General features: G+C 36.6%; 1 protein-coding gene across 2 annotated transcripts in view; it reads right to left on the bottom strand.

Annotated features, from left to right (window-relative positions):
- Positions 1-21,906, bottom strand: part of LRBA (LPS responsive beige-like anchor protein) — a 367,997-nt gene that overhangs the window by 217,190 nt on the left and 128,901 nt on the right. For both annotated transcript variants that reach the window (XM_066547964.1, XM_066547965.1), the window contains one exon: positions 20,893-21,001. In XM_066547964.1, coding sequence (XP_066404061.1) covers positions 20,893-21,001 — 109 coding nt within the window. The remainder of the gene's footprint in view (positions 1-20,892; positions 21,002-21,906) is intronic.

Raw genomic sequence — 21,906 nt, 5'->3', positions numbered from 1 at the left:
GTCATCAATTCTTTAAACCACATCACACACACACTCAAAATTTAGCAAAAGCCAACACATCAGTGGCCATGAATGGCCAGACTGGAGAACAAAACATATAAAATAAAAGTGGTTATGCCTATAACAAAGTGACTAGCTATACAAAGACAATGGCAAATTTCAGAATAATGAATGTCAGCTAGCTGACCACTCCACTCCCATGACTCTTGATTTGATTTGGGGAACCAACTGCTTGCTGTTGCTTATATAAATATATATCTATGGAAGTTAAGGAGAAAAATCCAAATTTTTTTCAGAGAGAAAACAAAATGGATCTGAGGACTAAATCAATCTTTACCAGGTGGCTTCTTGAAGTTGAGCATATTTGCAGGCCAGCATTGGAAAGTAACTTTCCCAGCAGTATTACACCTGTTGCACAAACATCTTCTGCTTGCCAACCGGCTCAAAAGAAAATTCTAGCAAATAAGAACTGTAAGTCACGCCTACAAACTGAACTCAAAACTATGAGAGATTCTCTGTTAAAACATTGTCTCATAGTTTGGAGTTTTGTTGACCTTCTGAAAATTTGCCTGTTAATAAAGAACTCAAAAAACGGGCATCAAATTTTTATCAACCCCCTCACCAAAACCCCATTTTGCTGTGCATGAAAACCCCCAAGAAATTCAAGCACTGGTAGAAACAATAAAGGCTTTTCCCCACTTCAGCACTCTCTGCCTGTAATTTCAGTTTTCATCTGGCAATTCCACAGATCACAAATGCCAGACAAAGCATTTTGGCCTTTGTCAATGATTGGATTATTCTATGATCTAGTTAGGGGAATGGACACAAATGTCTGCCCAGCAACAAAAAAAAATTGCTTTTCCTTTGTGGAGCACAGCTGATGCAGACACTAGTACAATTATTTCTTAGAGGTTAGCTATCAGCACAATGTCATATGCTTTTCATGTTTGAAACAGTAACAACACTTTATCTATACGTATGTACAAGCCTTAGAAACTTGCTGCAAACAAAAAAATCAGCAGGCTATGAATGCTATTTATATATGTGTATATACAAATATATATATGTCATATAAACTGACAGAAAGAAAGAATGTGAAAAAAAAATAAAATTTGGCCTTGTGTAGATTTTCACAGACACTAGACGACAAAAATGTACTAAAAGCTGAATAAATTTTAAAGACCATTCCAACAATTTTAATGTATTTAGGTATTTCCCCACACTTTACAGCAATGCTCACCTGATGAGCAGACATCCAGGAGGACTGAAGAATAAGCAGCTGACTTTCCAAGTCAATGAGACATAAAAATTGTCTTTTGTATTCCCACATGAAGCACTCTGCCACCCCTCTTCACAAAAATGCAAGATGACTAAATCATACCCAACACTGAACAGGATTTTTCCAGCTCTTTCTGAACACAGCTGTCTTTTCCAATACATTGAACTATTTTGCACCCATGATGATGCCGATTTCTCTCTAGCACTTTGTAAATGTTTCACAAGCTGTTATTTTTAAGTTGCCTGAAAGGGCAGAATTCTAAAAACAAGTGAATAAGGTAAGTTAAGTAGTAAAATGTTTTAAAGTGCTCTTTAATGGATCCTCCTTTACAATTTGAACAGCAACTTTTCATATCTGACATAAAATCCATAGATATAAATCACATTAGAGGGTTATTCTTTCCCCATTATCAATCTCTGTCTCTTTATGGAACATTAAAGTCACATTTGACCTTAAAACATGATAAAATGGAAATCAAACTAGAATGTTTTATAAAAGATATAGTGAACTTGTACCTCTTTAAAAAAAGTCTCTTTATGATGTGATTTTGAACACATTCTTCATTAAATACCAACAAGGATTTTCAAAATGTAGCTGTGACAAACTAAGAAAAAAAATTGTATTTTATTGTCCTGACAACTTCCACGAAAACACGACCAGCCTGTTATAAACTGGAAATAGAACTCCACTTTTCAGGAAATTCACCACTTAATATGAATAGAAATTTGCAATTATACACCAAAACTGAGAGGCTACCACAGGCATCAATCACATAAAATTATAACATCACTCTAGGAAGAACTCTTAAACATTGCATGTTCTTTACAATATATATTTTGCAGACAAAACCAGAAAGAAGCCACAGTTTTTCCAGCTGTCACATGTGTATATAGCTACCAACCCTAAGAAAGCTCTGCAAGAATAACCTTCTCTTTGAACATACAGGTGTCTCACCAGTTGTTCAGTGGCTCAGTTTCTACCCTCAATATATGCCAAATATACAGCAAAATACAAGTTATTTCTCCACCTCCTTCTCTCAAATACTTTGAATACAAGAATGAACGAAGACTGATTCCACTAAAAGAATCACAAAAAGACCCATCTTAAAGTAGCAAACCACCACTAGACTGTTCTGAAACCACTCAAAAGTCCCTATTTCTCTTCATTTTCCATTTTCCAGATGCCAGGTTCACCCGATGCACCGCTTCCAAAGATGCGACAGCAGGATATGGAGTCAATACTTCATACTAAATCCCAATCATTCCATTTATGTAAAATTGAAATCCAGCTTGATTTCTCTTTGTGTACAAGCTAAAAAAAGTATTTTTACAGCTGCATTTCTTTTTTAGTATTTCATTTCTTGCACCTGCAATGTGCACCCTTGTCATGCCAGAATATGGTTTTACAAATAAGATACAGTTAAACAGAGTTGTCAAACCTTCTTTCCACTGCTGCCTTGGCCTACATGAGTTTAATTACCTGTTTGGGCAAGTGTGCAATGAAACCGTAATCACAAGAGTAGTCCAGTCACACAACACTTTGTTTCATTCTAAGTAAGGAGGAAAAAAAATGCATTTTCATATACACACCTCACAGATTATCTCCAGAAAGTCTTAAATTCAGTGACTGCTGAAAGTTTTACAAAGGGGAAGTGTGTTAAGCATGGAATAGAGGCAAGACTCTTGTTTTCCAACCCTTCATACAGGACAGAACAAAATCCTTCCCTACTATCACAGAACAAGGTTCTTCAGCCCTCCCGTTGTCTGCCTGGACAAGACTGCAGGCAATTTGAACACGTGGGTTATCTAAAGATTCATTTCTAAGGAACTGGAATTCTGAAGGGCCACAAGGTCATCCAAAAGGCAAGTTACAGATATGAAAATACAGAACATTCCGTATGCAGAAAATATTCCAGAAAGAGTGACAGAGTAAGTTAGTCTATTCTGCCTGTCTATATTTCACTTAAGAGTAGGATTTACCTAGTTTTTAGAAGTATTTTATCTTTGATCTTTAGAAAAATGTCAAGTAAAATATTTTTTCCGCATGGTACCATCTGCATTGCAATTTTCAGGCTGCACCTCTCCAGCTCCAAAATTTCATTGTAATGCTTTCTACAGGAGATTCAAAAGTTCACTAGTATAGGGTTTAAAAGAAATGTTGCACCTTTTTACTTTTATTCTTCAACTCTGAGATCACTGAACACTTTTACATATGCCAGTTCCTTTGTCTAATTTAGCTAAAAGCTACTGGCTTTGTGAACAGTCTGTCTCAGAGGGTGTCACTTAGGAGGAAAAGTCATCCATAAGATAACGCGCAGTCTTGCCACTAATGCAAATTCCCTGCAAATAAGGATATTTTAGTAAATGAAGGAGCTCCTCAGTCCTCTGCTTTCACAGATCTTTGCACTTGACCTCTGACCTGAGGTTTAAAGTCTGGACTAAAAATGCTACCCAGGGAAATCTTACAAAGACTCCTGAATAAGACTTAGAAAAATGAAAGCTTAAAACCTCAACAGCGAACAAAAGTCAACCAATGACAACGTCTGACAGCCACCGTCAATTCTGAAGTGATGCCTCTGTCATCCAACGACTCCAAGTATTGATTTCTCTCAGCATGAAAAAAGCTTAAGCCAATGAAATAGATATAGCATCATCCCCCTGATAATAGCCATCAAGGTTAACACCAGCAGAACACTTATCAAAGTATCTCTTCTATTTCTTCTTGTTTTAATGGACTGAACACAATGCAATGGCTTCTCATCTCTTCAACCCATGGTTTTCCAAACCTCATTTATCCACTTTTCCAGCCTTTTATCGGATTTCAACATTAAAAAGAATCTGCATCTAAATCAACTGTTTGTAATACAAATGGGGCGGGGGGCAGGGGGGGAATGAAAAAAAAAGTAGGTTTATAGCCAGACATTCCTGAGGGGGGAAAAAATGTGCATTTAAAATAACAAGAGAAGAAAAAAAAGCATGCAGTTGACTTAGATCATACCAAACACAGACTGGTAAAACTATGGCCATGACCAGAAAAAAAAATCTACCACAATCAGTTTGGGTTTGTGATTAGAAAGAAATGCAAGGATCTCAAGAGACATCTGGCTTTAATCAGTGCTGAGTCCACAGCTTTATATTTTACCTTCAAGTCTCACAGAATTAAGCTTTAGTAAACCCAAATAAACACTAGCAACAGCACTTTTATGCAGATTGTGTATTTCAAGTGAACCCAATTTAGTACAGTAGGTAAATGAGACAAACTAATGTGAGTTCAACTGGAAAAAAAGCAGCTGTCAGAATAAAGAAATAGTGAAGAGCAGAGACAAATAAAAATCAGATTTCTTCTGCAGTGTCCACTAGCACCACAGACCTTTTTTTAGACTTTTTCTTTGATGCTTATCTAATTGATAGTATTTGTGAGACAGCAGCACCCTTGAATCAGAATCCAAGATAAAGCTTTGCACAAACAAGATCTCTTCCTTTTTGCTAGAAACTGGGATTTCCTACACTATTCCAATATTCTAACCCCCTAAGCACCACTGCTAACCACTAGCACAAGCAATATACAGGGAGAAATGTTCTTTTCGAATCCAAGGACCTGTTTTTACTGTAGTTATGTACAAACATTTTGCATTCAAATCACACACTAGGATAGGAAGTTTCCTCTCCTCCTCTTTTGCAAATCCAGTTTATCGGCAGTCCCTTCATGCTGCTCTGGTTTAAAACAGTCTAAGAGCCTAAAAGCAACACATTTTGGCAATAAATTTAATATTTTTTGGGTTCACATCTTCTGAGTACAAGGCATTTTTCAACCTAGAAAGAATCCAAGTACCATTCCCTACGCTCTAGAAACAGTAAAGCTCAGCACTCCTGCACAGGTGGCTCCTGTGCTCTCAGGTTTGATATTAAGAAAAGCAGCCAGGGATGATTTCTTCAGCCATTCCCCAAGCACACTATATCACCCTTGTGACATTCAGGGGTTTCAACACCACCACAGAGATTAGTGTTGTATTCACTGAAGAACTTCTAGTCCAGTGCAGCAAGCAAGCCAAATCCACAAACAACTTCTGGAACTGACACACTCCCTTATTTCATAAGGAACATCCACTCTGTCCAAAAAATGACATATATTTACATAATCTAAGGCTTCACTACACATTCTTAGTGAGGGCCAAATTAAGGTCACACTGGTGTTGTTATTTCACAGGTGTTGGATACTTTGTTTTGCTATCTTTTCATACTGTCCTTTCTATGCAACTAAAGGTTTTAAAAGGGGTAAAATAACTTTTAATCAGCTGAAAACATGTAAGTACTGAAGTGGATTAAATATAAAGCTCTGGAATGTCCTCATTCATGCCCTTATTGTGACCACCACCTCTGCAACTGCCTCATTCCACTGAGGCACCACAGTAAGGATTTCCATTGCCTTGAAGGTGGGAACATGCAGTCCAGCAGTTCTGGCCCCAGCAGCCAAATGCCTGCTTCCCCAGGATTCAGATTCCCTGACACCCTGCTGCCAGCACAGTTCTTTTCCAGCTCACAGCACCAAGGCTTGGCACAGGAGTGACACCTGAACAGATTGAAAGTCACATGCAGTTCAGATGGCACAGCTAAACCTGAAATGAAGTCTCTAAGAACAGGTAACACATGCCAGTGAGGATTTCTAAGCAACACAACTTACTAGTTAGGAAGCCCTTAAAGGTACCACATAAAAAGCAATTTTTCACAAGTTTTATATCTGATTAATTCTGAATAATTTTTCATACTAGTGGCAAAAGGTGCATTTCTGTAAGTGGGGAAACAATAATACCTTAAAACAGAAAAAATGGACATTCTCAATGAGTGGGGAGATGTAGCCAGAATGATTCAGATGAGCAGATAAACCAAAGGCTAATTTGGAACTTTATTACAAAATAGCTTGTACCACTAGTTCCCATCATAAGTGGTACACAGCATTTTGTAATAAGGTTCCAAATAAAGTCACTATAAATGTGGCATCAGTCTCTGGCTATAAAAAAAATGAAAGGCATTTGTATGACTTAAAATTCTGTAACTTCTATAGCTATCAAAGAGACAGCTATAAATACTTGGGTATATCAGTATTTAACACCTGACTTATGTTAATGGTCTCAAAGCTTACCTTGGAGGAATGTGTATTTCTATATAGGATTCATTACTATATAAGAAGTCACATTCATATTGTATGTAGAATCCTAAGCAAAAAAAAAAAATCAACATGCCTCTGTTGATTTTATTTCTTGCTTGATATTGCTGCTACATCACACTTACTAAATTTCCCTATAAATTTGCAAAACACACACAAAGAAAATTCATTTCCAGCCAAAAACCTCTTCATAAACAGTTTCCAAGCTTATGTAAAGTTCCAGCTTTGCAAAAGGCAGAAAGATTAGCCCCTTGAGATATCCTTCCAGTCTGGGGTCTGTGTTTCTGGTTCTATTTTGTACATAGCTCCCCTCAAGCACTTTCAGGTTTCCCTGTTTAGTGTCTTGGATTTAGAACACAACTCTGATTTTAATCCAGGAGTTTGAGAATGTATCAAAATCTATCAATACATGAACAAAGAAAAGAGAGATCACATTCATTTGAGATAACAAGCATCGAGGCATATTCATTTCCTATCTTGCCATGATGGGTTGCATGCCAGCAACAAGCACATCTTTAATAAACATCAGTTCTCTGGATACCACATTGTTTTCAGGCCTGACTGGGTTCCTAAAGATGTCACTTATGAGGCTTAGTGAGAAAATTGAAAAAAAAATTTAAAAATTAAGAACATGTCATTGTCCTTAAAAACACAAATTCTTTCCCAAAAGGTAACTCATCTGTTCTTCACCACTTTCTACCGTGGTTGTTCCAAGAGCTAATTTAGTGGTCTTGATGTCTGACAGCTGGGGACCTTTGCAGCCTCTCACAGTGGAGAATGATCACCCTGCCTGGCATGTATCCTTGAGCAACACTGCTAAATAGGACAAACATGGATTTGCTGGCAAAGTGTTTCCTTCCCACACATGGAAAAAGCCCTTTAGTTACTACCATTAAGTCATCTACATCTGCAGAAACATTTTAATTAATTAGTAAGCGAAAGTATTAAGGGTGGGTTTTGGTTTGTTGAGGGTTTTTTGGTCAGAAAAAATTCAAATTACTAGAGAGAATCTGTGTAAAAAGAAGGATTACATGGAATTTTATTCCAAAGTCTATTCAAGAATAACATGTTCAGTGCTGCCAATTTACAAGTTTCTAACTTACACTCCAAAATTGCTCTTTACCTCTTTGTAAAATGAGATTCTTGAGAGGCTTATTCTTTCCAAGACCAAGCATTTTAAAAACAAGATATTTTGATTAAGACGATGATGAAATGGCAAAGACAAAAAAAAAAAATCAGAAGCAAAGAAAAGTGTTTTTAAAATATGGTCTATATGGTTTTTTATAGCAGTTATTCTTTAAAATCATTCCTGGTCACTTACTTTGGAAACATGTTAAGAGTCACAATCCCAGCTTTGGCTTAACCTCTGCCTTATCTTAAAGCCTTCTGTCAGAGTTCCTATAGCATCAAACTATGAAAAGCAAATTGTTTTAACTTTATTTTTTACCCTCTCCTTTTTTCCAGTATTCTATGTTTTGTGTTTCATTCCACCTAGAGTATGAGACCTTTTCCTTTACGATTGATTCTCAGGCCTTAAGGTAATGTGATTTTTAATTTTAGAACAGCATAAGATGTATAAGAAGTTTTCTTAACTAACATTTTCTTATTCAGAAAAAATTCTACCACCCTTGAAAGGTTGACATTTGGCTCTAAAAATTGTTGGGGGCTGGATAATTTAATTTCTTTTATAACTGGGTGATTTTACTATCCATAAAAAGCCGGCATTTGAAATATTCCCATTACTGGAAGCATGAGAAGAAAACAGCCTCTGGGTTTTTTGCAGAAGTCTTCAGTGAAAAACACTCATTCATACAACTCCAGATCCTTATACTGAACAATACGGAACGCAGACCAAGAATATTGCTCTAAAATTTATACTTTTTCTTGCTCTCTTTGTGTAAATGAAAAGACTGCAACAATGCAAGAGACAGTATTGCAACTACCACAGATGCTTCCTTCAAGGAAATGAAGAACTATGTAGCACCAAGGAGTTTCCACTGGCATCATCCTTTATGTTGTCAATTTTACTTAAAAAAATATATATATAATACTCCCTAAACAATTTGTTTACCTTTACATAAGAACAGGTAAGAGCCACTTCCTAAATTTTCTCTTTATTTCTCATTTCAATGCTACTTTTCAGAACTTGTGAAGTATTCCAAATTCAAGGTTATGATGTTCTTGATGAGTTTTGATTTTGGCTCTCTTTAAGTTCAGCATACAAAGTTTTTCTCTCTGTTCTGGGTTTGTTTTTTTTTTAAATGGTATGAGGGTGATTTCATATTCACCCTCAATACAGTTATCAGCATCTTCTACCAACAGCTGAATGCAGGGATGTTGGTGTAAGAACACCAAACAGATTATACATTCCAACTGCACAAATCCTGCTTAAGTAGACTTTGCTAATTTAATTCAGTGTAAAATAATAAATTCAATACTTGGGCTTGTTATGTTTAGAGCACAAAAGCCACGCAGAATAAAAAAAAGCAACACCAATTCTGTGGATTTTTAAAACACAAATCTGAGTTTTGGTGTGAATTACAGTTCACTCATTAAAATTATAGGTTTTGAAATAAAGTACAGTGACTAATCAAAATCAGCAGCTTCCACCAAGCATGCACAAAACCGAAAGAAACTACTGAAATGACAGAAAACATTATAGAAAACACATGTAAGCAACAGTTATTGGACATACCAAAGAGCCATGTAACAACATCTCTCACACACTTTAACAGCTTCAGTTACACTCCAGCCAATAAACTATGCCTAATATTCCAAATTTCTGAACAGCTTCAAACAACTGTGATTCAAAAATAACCCAGGAAACATTCCTCCCTCTTCTCATGCTGACCATATGAAATTGCCTTGCAAAACAGCATTGGGCCAGTGCCAAGATGAGTGATGCTGGCTACAGGGCTCTCAACAACTGCTTAGAAATGAGATATTTGGGGTTTCTAACAGGCAGCACAGGAGAAAATAATCAATATTTTACAAGTCAGAATTTTTTCTTTTCCCTTGGGACCAAGGGCCATCATGGAGCCAGCACTGGTGAGGATGACCCAGTCCTGCTGGGGTTAGTGGAGAGGGAACAGGGCCAACCCTGGCCTCTGGTCCCAAGTTATGACAACATTTGTTTCACAAGTTCCACACATTCTCTATGATACAGCAACCCATCCAGTAACTGAGAATTTTGCTGGCTTTATCTGTCAAGGACTGGCATCAGCCACAAAAGATGGAATCTCCAACCAGTCTAAGGACAACAGACAATTCAGGATAGTTTTGTAAGACTTAAATCTCAAGTTTCTGCAAGGTCATGCAGCGAAAAGGCTTGAAGGAGCACAAACTTCTCAAAATCCATTAGGCCATAATCTTGGCATTACTACTTAGACTTAAAATTTGTTCCTGTAAATTTTTGACAAAAAAAAAAAAAAAAAAAAAACAAACCACAACTGAATCCAGTATCTTTGCACTAGGATACAAAAGAAAAAAACCTGGAATGATGACCAAAGGACTTGCACTGCTCATCATAGTCACTATCATCACCTTCCAAGCCCTACTTCCGAGATATCAAAATCTTTTAAGATGGCCAGAAATCTTTGAAGATGCATTTTCAAAGTAGTGAATTAATAACAGCGAGTTAGAAATTTGAGCAGGAAACAGGTGGGAGGGAGGAGTGGTGAGAAAAGCAACAAGAAACATCTTGTGTGAAGGAAATAGTGAAGATAGTTGGGTTTTCTGATTGGTAAATCTTTCTAAGGATTGACTCTGCCACCTCCAGTTGGACTCCAGATTAACAGTGAAATCCAGAAGTTTCTAAGACACTTGGAAGCTTCCCTGACAAAATAATCATCAGAAGAGCAACTTAACTGCCTGACACATCTTCCTTTTCATGACCTGAGAACATCTCAAAGGAATTGGTTCAGCCTTCTCCCATTTAGGTCAAAGAGAAAAAACAGTAGAGACTCATTCTGTAAACACTTCAATAAAAGGATAACATGAAGTAGGAAGGAAAAGGTTTTTAAACTCTCTTATAGTGATTCCCACTTTAAATACAGGGAAGTTAAGAGAAAACCCGGACTGCAAAGCAGTGAGGTGGAAGAGACAATGTGAAAGGACCTTCCAATTCCAGTTAAGAATTCTGATTAGTGCAGTCTTGTTCCCTTTCCTGGAAAGCTGTATAGATCTACTCAGAAATAAGCAGCTGCCTTTGGAAAAAATTAGGAATACCACCCCTGGATGGATGTGACTTGACAGTTCTCCACCATTTTCACCTCCCTGGGTCCCAGCCATCCCCATCTATGACAAACTACAGATAATTTTATCAATTTAGTTGTAAAATCTTTATTTAAGCAATTACTGTCTCTTTTCAACCATCACTCATGAGGGTGTTTATTTCTGCACACCACAATATTTTGCATTCATAATGGAGCATTTTCAGTGAAAGGCTGAAGCTTTCAATGGAACAAGAAAGTAAGTTATTACACTAAATCCAACATTTTGTGCAATTTTCTCCTTAGTAACATACTAAAAGATAAATGAGAAAAATACTCAATGGAAGAAATATAGGTAACAGTAAAAACCTTAACTCTAAGTGCTTACAGGCACTACTGACAAACACCTTCAAACATTTTCTAAGCATCTCAGTATGTTGTCCCAAAGATGATTTTCATAAGTCACCTTCATGAAAATCAAAAAATAAACCTGCAGATATCAACACTGTCATGCCTCAATCAGGAGACTGCACTAACAAAAAAATGAGAAAATTCCTACTATGATTTTAGTCCAAGCAAGATAATGATGAGGGTAACCACAGTTGGCTTAACCAAAAAGCCATAGATCAAGATAGGTAGCTACTCAAAATATGGACCAGAATTTCAATTCATTACTCTATAGAGTCAGGAATGCCATGCCTTTTAGGCACATCCAAACCTGGTTTGGGGTTGCAAATCAATCTAACATGAAGATACTTTTTCTTCCTTTCTTATACAGAAATACCAGTGCGCACATGCTTGGGTAAACAATGCAGATTAAAAGCACACTTTGCGACCCTAGTAAGGTTCAGAATTTAGAAAAGAAACTCTTTTTACATTCAGCTCTAGGCAGTAGTTTAGTGGGTCAGTAAATGTGCATATACTGCAGGTACACAAACTTGTATGGTTTGTTCTGCACATACAGCTGCAGAGTGAGCTGCCCTCATAAAGTCACTTCTAAATCTGCATTTCAACCACCAGACACTACAAAATATATTTTACAAGTAACACAAATAACAACATCCTAATACCTGTATGCACCAGTCTACCCCAGTAACTTCAGAACTGAAAAGCTTTTACATGAAATGCAGCTAATAGTCAAGTGGACAGCTTTAACCCAACAGCCTGAACTCAGGTCAGTCATAAATAGTGTTTGTAATTTGGGTGGTTTTGCCAGGAAATGCCAAATGAGAGGAAAAACCACACTGAGACAGCACTAGAGTATAGGGAATTATTTTACAATTTTGTGACTGCTTTCTTCAATTGCTGTTACAAACAACCTTTTTACATAAAAACAATACTTTTGAAAATGAAATTGCATTTAGAATATTCAAGACTACTGACAAAAGACTGTCAAATACACCTAGACTACAAATGATAATATGTTGAATCAAAAGCTAACACCCATTTTGCAATCAGATGCATATTTCAACCTTAATGAAGGCCAGAAAAGAAGAGTTCACTTTATTCTGGATGCAGGTATCAAAGCAGATCTCACAAAGCAACACAGGCGCATCATCTAAGGATCTTTTTCACATTAAGAATCCTATTAGAAGGAAAACACTAAAAGGTAATTGAATTTCCCTCAGTTATCTTCATCTCTGTCAGCTCCTGCTACAATAACTTACTCTCTAGAGCAGAGATAACTCAATTCTGTCCAGCAAGCATATGTTATGAATCTCCAAAGCAAACTTGTCTAAATCATTCTGGTCTTCTATCAAGGTTGGCTGTAGATATGAACTCTGACAGAAAGCAAACAAATTTATTTTTATCTTTTCAATAATTCGCTTCCCTGTGCCTTGATGGAAGAATCTTAAATATATAAATGTTTCCACTAATTCTGGAATTATAAAGACTGGTTGAAAACATTTCATCTGAAAGTTAATGCTATTAAAAAGTCTTCGATTTCCTAGTCTGCTTTAACATAAAAAAAAAAAAAGCAGGTTTGGGTTCCTGTAGGCAAAACAGAAACTAAATTATCATGCTGTAACTAACACTTTTTTCAGAATGGTTTTGACATTTATATTTTCACCTTCCATGGAAATGTGAAATCGGGAAATAACAACAACAGAAGAATATGCTAATTTCTTTTTTTTCATCAAAGCTCTTAAAACATCAGTAAGCACAAATCCTCCACTCACATAAACAAGCTACTTTCATTTAAAAAGTCACATTTTGAGAAGATATCATGACTTACCTAGACCAACATCACAAAAACACAATAAAAGAAAAAGCAGCCAAAGAAAGGGTATTTGACAAGAATCAGTAGAGCTAATTCCAGAAGGAGAGGAGAGAAAATATGAGATAAGAGCTGGTCAAAGTAACATTAACTGTACAATTCCCGTCAGTTTGTTTCAGTTTCTCCAACACATACATAAAAACAGTCTGCAGAATGAGTGAATAATGAATTGAGAGAGTTCCTTGCTGACACTCAGCTACTCAGAACCATTTAGTCACAAAGGAGATGTGAGGAACTGGAGGGGAAGCTTGGAAGACCAAGTCATCATAATAATAACACAGCACAGGAGCTTCACCTTAGATAATAAAACACAGAAAATAATCTAATTTTAGATATAAAATTATGTCCAGGGTGTTCACCTTTATCTTTGCTCCTTTTTGCCATAATTTGGCAGCTATTAGAATTAATCCTTCATTACACTTGCTGGACTCAGCCTCCCAACTGTAAGCATTGAGTGTAGTCATCAGCCATTATCAGCAACAGCTTTATTCTATTAATTACAACAGTGTAATGAACAGAAGGTGCTCTAGGAAATACTGTTTGTGAAACTCATACTGTTGGATGTCTCCTCATCCAACCTGACTCACTATCAGGGAAAAGGCATTTTACAACTCAAGCATCACCTCAAATTGCAGAAGAGTGGGAGTGTATTCTGGGAGAGTGTTACTGCATTTTCCCTTTCAATAAGCTCTTCCTTAAGAATGCACACTTTGACATAGGGTAATAGCTTCGACAGTGAAGCCCAAAGATAATAAACACACAACAGGAAAGAAATAATGCTAAATGGAAATAAAAATAAGCTCAAGTTTACAACTGAGCAGAGCACTTAAGTCCAACCTACCACCTGAAATACTGAGAAATAACACCTTCAGAATCCTGACGATCTTCTGTGACCTTGTCAGCTCCAATATCAGAATTATTTTAACGCAACGTGTTTCTCATTTAGATCAAACTGAGTTACAATAAAACACATAGGAGAGATGTGTACTGTCACCAGTGCTTTTTCTTCAAAGCTGAACAATTCCTAACACTGTTCTTAAAATGGTACCATAAGCAATACAAGTTATCTCTGGACAGAAATTTTAGTATAAAATATCCAATCAAACACAGGATATTTGCTTTGTTAGTGCTAGAAAATTGCATTTTGTTTACACTGTATTACTTCAGTCCAGATTATTTAAGAATCATTACCTGGCATGAGCTACCATAAAAATCTGTACATGAATAACAAATAAGGTAAACAATACAGATTTATTTTTCATGAATAGGTGAGAACAACAACACTTCTGATGGGAACATCTCATTTGAAGAAAGAAATTTCTTACCAGGCTAGCCTAATTTTCATATTATAAATATAAAAAGATGCAGAAAAACATGGAAAATGTTTTAATAGACCACACAAAACCTGGATAAAAAGATACAATATTAAGGGTTCAAAGGAAACATATTCCATCCAAAAGAAGACTTTTTTTAAAAACAAACAAACAAAAAGCTGGAATGGTTAAGCTGTAAAAAGAAATTAGCATTCTTCAGTAAGTCTTCCCAAAAAAGGAAAACAGAAAAATATGTTAACTATGGCATGATAGTTTTAAAATCAGAATGAACCAGGTCAAAAGAAACGGAGGAACAATTGCATAAAGCCATAAAAGGCAGCATTATTTTTCAAACAAATCAGGAGGAGGAAGCCCATTAAGGTGTCTCTGTAGAGCTAATAGAAGATCAAAGGGTAAAAAGAGCTCCTGGAATACATGACCACCCCAGAACAGAGATGCTATAAAAGAAAACTGGGGCAAGAACAACTGCTGAGACCAGGCAGTGTCCACTCAGGTGATCCAGAATAACTCAAGGATGAGCACAGCCGTCAGCTGCATTGCTCTTGTTCAAACTGCCTCAGTGCCAGAGGAAAGAAATATGTCAAATGGACTCTGGAGGACTGCAGGGAGCAACATGGCAATAAGTCTGAAATTTCTAAAAGGCAAACTTGGAGCTGTATTTAAAGCAAAAAGCAAACAAAGGAATAAACACACTGGCAAGAGCCATCATTGCCTTTGTAAAGGAAGTCAGGCTTCATTAGATTTCTTTCAATAAGCCACTCGAGACACAGACAAGAAAGATCAAGCTCATCAAGTCTGAATGCCAAAAATATATTTAAACAAAAGCAGGATGAGGTAGGGCAGATAGGAACATCTTATGATGGAGTACAGATGTATTCCTACAGAAAAAGATAAATTCAGAGACCTATGGAGAGTAGATTATTTAAGCTTACTGGTAATTTCTAGTGAATACAATAATCTGTAACAGTACTTATGAGAGGCGATAAACAGTTTTAAAAAGGAAGTTTATCATTCACAGGAAGAAAAAAATAAGTAGATGTGTTAAATATGTAAAAGATGTGAGAAAGGACAGAAGAAGTTGAAATCTCAAACATTATAAAACACTGTGCATGACCTTCCTGGATATTTTTTTTTCAAACTACACTTAGTCAGTCTCCTTCATTTAACATGAGACAATCACAAAAATTGCTGCCTCAGGAATAAAAGAAGTTTAGTCTCCTAGTTTGGGACTTGCCAACATATCACAGCAGAACAAAACTGGTTCATTCTCCCATGGAAAAAAAAAAAATTCTCCTATGCTCCGCACTTTGTAAATTCTTTTGAAGCATCTATAATACCTCAAAAATATGTTAAGAAATAAAAGTCTTTCTTTTTTCTTCCTACTACTGACAGACAGATGGTGCTGTAACACCTAAACGTCCCAATGCAAAGGGCAGCATTTATTTAAAATTTAAATTTGGAAGAGTCAAGCCCGTTCATAACAATATGTGTAAAGCCTAATTTTTCCATAGAGGGAACATCTAACTTCCTTCATGTTGCCCCATTACATTTTTTCAGTCTTAATGACAACAACTTTTGGGTGCATTCCTGCAGCTTGCACTATCCTTTATCTCCATGTGTTCTGTGGAGAACCATCAATGCTGACCCACTCTAAAGGAGAGAATTCCCACTGAAACCACTACAAAATCTTTTATTTTAATAAATAAGGACATTACTATTAAGTGTGCTGAAAAACACTTAATATAAAAGGATGTTCTAAGAGCCACAGAAGGAGTTTTTGATGCACAGGTTCTATAACAAAGCAGCTTTTGTTAAAACCACTGGTAAACTATGGAAAATATGGATCCAGACAAGGATTAAAACCTTTCCCACAGTAACTTCTTATTACATACAGAAGCAACAATCATCTACAGAAACTACAAAAACCTCAAATACCTTTCCATAATTCTTTCAAGGGGTCTCAAACATTCCCTTTGACTTACAGGTATTCTGCCAGAATTGACATGCAGTCACTTTTAGTCACTTCCTCTGATACAAATAACATATTTCAACATTTAATGCTTAGTGCACCAAAGGGGAAAATATCTGGAATACAGAAGATTATGCATCAAGGGAAGCAGTGGATTTTGCCTTCAGCCAAGGAACAAAAAGCAAAAAGCTCCATTCAAGTCACTATTGGAACGCTTGCCTAGCCTTGCATCCCACCTCTGTCAAGGCAATACCAGGTTTAAGATTTGTTTCCCAGCAGGAGCCATGAAGTAAAACATTCTGTTTATTACCACAGCCTGTAAATTGACACTGAATAAGAATTAAAACTGTGAGGAAGTCCAAGTCTTCCGCATGAAAAAACATAACTGAACACAAAAGGGCAACAAATTTTACAGCAGCTGGAAATGCTAGATTTAATTATTGAAGAGAAATCATGCAGAGAAGTTAGCTGCCTAGCATGATTTATAACAAATGCAAAGGGAAAGTCATGTGAAATTCTCAGCTAATCAACAGAAACAGCCAATAACAAGAATGCCAGCACTTTCTATTTCTATGGATGACAAGAGTTGGAAAAAAAATAAGACCAAAATTCAAGGGGATGACACCCCTTGATGACACACAATCTCTCAAAAATGCCACTTTGAGGAGGCAGGTTATTTTCCCAATTAGATGAGCAGTAACATTTAAATGAAAGAGTACCAAGTGGTTTGTTTTCCTCAGAATGAAGAATCCTTGTCCAGCCATTATAGAAAGTTTTCTGAAAATTATTGTGTGGCACTCTCCACTGCTCTTTGACACACACCATAATGTACAACAATATGAATAGTTTTGTATTGTGCATTTTCCCCCATTTTACTAACTTTTCATGTGACTCTTCCATGCAAAAAAGCCCAAAACACCAAAAACAAGACAAAACACAAACATCAAATAAAGGAACCATGCTCCTGGAACAGTCATCAAAAATACTTTACTCAAGAACTGAGACTTGGTATCACAGAATTTTGCCTAAATCCATCCAAGAGCAAACCAAAGCTTCACTAGAAAGATGAAACACTGAACAGTTCATGCCTAAAAACCTTGCAGGTTTACTTATTTAGAATTCTATAAATATGTATATTCACCCAGAAGTACGTCAAGAGATTTACATAAGACAGGAGGTATAGCCAAGGCAATGGGCAGTTCTGTCATAAATTATAAAATAAAGTCAATTAGAGACCAAAATTCCCTCCCCCTCACACCAAATCAAATTATTCCCATAGGCCTGACTCCACAGCAGTCTGCACAGATAATCTAAGACAGTGAGAATCACCACATTTTTCAAGGTCATTTCTAGAAAATAACTTGGGTGGCAGCATGAAACTACCATAAAGGGGTTCCTCTTCAGGATTTTCAACTCTGTCAAACACCAATGGTGAGATTTTGAAAAGTACCTAAGAAACCTACATATAAATCCAAAGGACAACGGAGAAAATTTAAGTTTATATGGAACTACTCCTTATACAGGTAGCAGTGAAAAGACACTTAAGTTTCAGAAAGAGAGAAAACTGCCAGGAGAAGGCACAAGTAGAATAGAAAATACTTCTTTTCCATTCCCTTCAGTTTAAATCTATCTCACTGAGGCACTCGAGATTTACTGTATGTCCAAAGTTACAGCAAAACAAGCCTGGAACAACAAGCCTAAAAAAAAGAAAACAAAACCCCAAAATCTCCTTGCTTCAGAGATTCTTCCCATGCTTTGGATCATCCCACCATATGGAAAGGGTCCCTCTCCATGTTCTTACCAATGCAGGGCCCCACGACACAGAGACAGAGCAAAGCCCAACCAGAGCTTACACAGCAAAGTTCACACGTGCTACATTTACTGCTGCTTCTCTGTCTCCTCCTGGATGGGAAAACATTGATAGGTGGAGATTTCTCAAAGCACTTCTGGAAGGAAAACATCTCTCCTGTATGGGCAATGAACTAAGAACAAACAGAAGTGGCACCCCACACAACTTTTAAACTATTACCGGTCAAATAATTTCTTGCATCCCATTTCTAAGATGCAGTTTTTAGCACACAAGTGCCTTTCCTGTATTACCTATTTTCCTAGGCTTTTCCTTCCCCTTAAAATGACCATCCTTACCCCATTTTTAACTGAATATATACAATTACACATAACTAGAGAGCTTCATTATGAAACTTGCCTCAATTTCCCATTGCTTTCTCCTGCCTGTATGTGCTCCAAATACCAGACTTCAGTTTTAAAAAGTAAAAGAAAATTTGCCTTTTACTTCCAAACTGTCCTTGCAACATAGAGCAAATCTCTTCAAAATTTGACTCAGATATTGCAAGGCTCATCTTCATGACTTCTAGAAATGGAGAGTTCCAATCAGGTAGCAGTAAACATCCATAAGATCTTTAAAAAGAAAATTGGAGGTTGGATTTTTGCTGACCCAGTGTTAACATGGATTATTTCATATGCAATATGAAACACCATACTTGCAAGTCTGAATTTAAAAAAAATGGGTAAGAGTTCTTTCCTTATTTCTCATCTGAGAGCCTTTATCTCTCCTCAACCAGACTCATCTCCTTTCTCCATAGCACTCAGGGCAAAACTTTCTTCTGATCTGAACCAAACATGCCCATCCCAACCATTTCTTAAAAAAAACCTGCAACTAGTAATTTCCAGAAGCACAAAACACTTTTAAATGTGACCAAACCCACATTTTCACATACATAATTTTCCTGGGCTTAATCTTACAGAATCACTCCTCTGCTCACGTTCTTCAGCTATCACATCTTAAGACATGGATGGAACATGGAACACCACAATTTCTGATGGTTAACACGATTTCTGATTGTTACCTGCAGACTCAGATGGATATGACTAATGGTTCCTCTTTCCTCAAAGGAACACAACACTGACTGAAGTCTGCCACAGACATCAGGTTCTTTACACATTTGGTAGAATCCAATAGTTGTATATCCTTAGTTTCTACACCTGTGGAAGTCATGCTAGCTCAAAGTCTTTCCAACAAGGAACAAAACTAAACTGGATAAACAGACCACTGATATCTGAGTACACCATTTTCCATTTAAGTTCCACCTGGTAAGTTAAACCTCTTGAGCCACCACCGCTGAGACAGGAGAGATTCAAACCAGCATCAGCTCAAAATAACAGCCAACTTTCATCCTAGAGACTTGTCACAGCAGAACTCAGAGCTATATTAAAAATGTAAGTTGATGCTCTGTTTAAATTTCTTCCAGACACCATAAAAGGTATCTTGAGGCTGAACTAGGGCTAAGAGTGCAGCTGTCACTGAACAACTGTATTCACAGAGAGCCTGTATTTATATGAGAGAACCCTTCATTTCTCTCACGTTTCCTACATACACACCCCACTCTTTGCAAATAGTTTGCATCTGAAGGGAAAAAGTGGGCTGCTCATCTAATCAATAACAACATGTCATGCATGGAGCTTCTGCATAAATCCAGAGCAAAAGATGTCAAGCATGTCCCAGTCCAATGATTATCAGGCAACGGAGCAAAAGGATGCACTTTTCATCTCCACAGGACTGTCGCCAAACCCTTGATGTAATAAATGAAACATGCCTGCTATTTCACCATTGCAGAACGGTACTGTAGATACCTTCCAACATCTCTGTTTGCAGGAGGGGGTAACTAGCTCTAGATGAAGTGCAGATATGTTATTAGACAACGCACAGCTTGAATCCCGGGGCCAACGCAGATGACCTTTAGAACATAAGCACTGTCTAAGACAAATATGCTTTCATCTTTGGGGAGTATTTTTTCAAGTAAAGATTTAAGAGGAAAACAGTTTAGAAATATGTTAAACACAAATGTGCCTTCAATCTCTTAATGCTTCATTTTAAAACAAAACCACAAGTAATATCACATGTCAGAAGAAAAACAAAGTACTCTTTAAGTAGAATATTAGTGCATTGAGATTTAGCTTCATTTTCATTCATCCAATAATTAAAGCACAAGGAAAGCTGATATATAATGTAACCAAGACCCTAAATTGGAGGTTTGACCAAAGTGACTCAGAAAACAGGCTTGTATTTTTGTTTGAAGTAATACAAGTTTATTACAAAAACAGAGACCATCATTTCACTTTAGATTCCCTTAAGTGGGGTGAAAATATGAAAACATAACTAAACCACACTGAGACATGTAAAACATAGGGAGAATGGGTTTAGAGAGGGATTAGTTAAATAGCAGATGATACAAAACGATAAAAGAAAGTAATTTCTCATTTTTCACTTCACAGCCTGTTACCACTTATCTTCAGCAAAGTGGTTTTTTTCAGGCCTGTATCTTAACTGTGATGCTAAGCAGCTTTAACACATACAGTGATATTTGCTAAATGGAAAAGAGCAGCATTGGTATGATAAAATTCTTTCTCCTACAATCTATGGTGTGCAGATTTCAGCAAGTTCTGAGCTACTCTGCTCAGCCTGTTTTTCCATCAAAGTTAGCAGCAAACTTATCAAATCACCCTACAACTGCAAAGCACCATTCAGAGTGGAACCTCCTGAAGCCTGCAAAGCCCATATCACAGCCCGGAATCCTTATACACAGTGGGATGGTTATGCTTTTGTGTTTTGCTTTTTGAAACAAGATTTCCTTTCTTACCTCAAATTCAGCATGGCGGTTAATATCCTCTGCCCTCTGCCTGCTCAGGATAAATTCTGCTTCATTAGCCACTCGTACCAGATGCTCCTTCATGGTTTGACTCAGCAACCTGAGGACAGAAAAGATTTAGGAAATGCCTTAAGAGAATGAAGTCCAAAAATAAAAATCTGGAAATACAATGTATATATATGTAAATATGCTAGGCTCTTATGACTGACTTTATTGTCCTAAGAAAACAGTATAAACAAGGTTGGGGGGTAATTCTCTGGCAATTAGTAAAATAGTATTTCTATAGTAAACAGAAGTAAATATTAAATAAAATGTAAACACTCCAGACAGTCATTTGTTTTACCCGAAACAGAGACATATAAAAAAAATCTTTCACATCCACCACCATATAAAGTAAGCAGGTTTTGCATTTAAACACCCACAGTTAAAGCTCTGACATAATTGATGTAAAGTCTAAATTAAAAAAAATGCAATGCAATACAGTTTTTCCTCCAAATGCAAGATTGAAATTTTACGGTAAGTATACATTTAAGTAATATTTTCAGGATTATAAAACATTCTCAGTCTCACAAATGAAATGCTAAGATATACATTGTTACAGGTTATGTACAGAATAAAGCTGTAATTCAAACTGAGATTTCTGAGGCCTTCATAAACCCTGAGTTTATGAATGGCAGCTGAGCTGACAGATTGAATTACAGCCCAATTATTCTCTGAGTTCACATATTGTTACTAAAAACATTTCCTTTTTAATTAGTTACATTGGGATTCATAAAGTTGAAACTGGCTATACACGAGTCACACTGTTTTAGAAGGTGCATATTTCCACAGGATCACTCAAAGAAACACCAGATAAATCCATTACATGCTCTACGGATTAAATCTTAAAAATATCTGTTACTAAATCTTTTTTTGTAAGGTTTCCAGTTGTAGAAAAAAGAGTAGTAGAATGTAAAGTCACTTGCTTTCCTTGCACATATAAACTAAAGTTCAGAGTATATTAAA

The sequence above is a fragment of the Molothrus aeneus genome, chromosome 4 (assembly GCF_037042795.1).
Source record: "Molothrus aeneus isolate 106 chromosome 4, BPBGC_Maene_1.0, whole genome shotgun sequence".
Lineage (NCBI taxonomy): Eukaryota > Metazoa > Chordata > Aves > Passeriformes > Icteridae > Molothrus > Molothrus aeneus.
Note: the sequence above shows the minus strand (reverse complement) of the source record. Positions and strands in the feature narration are given on the sequence as shown.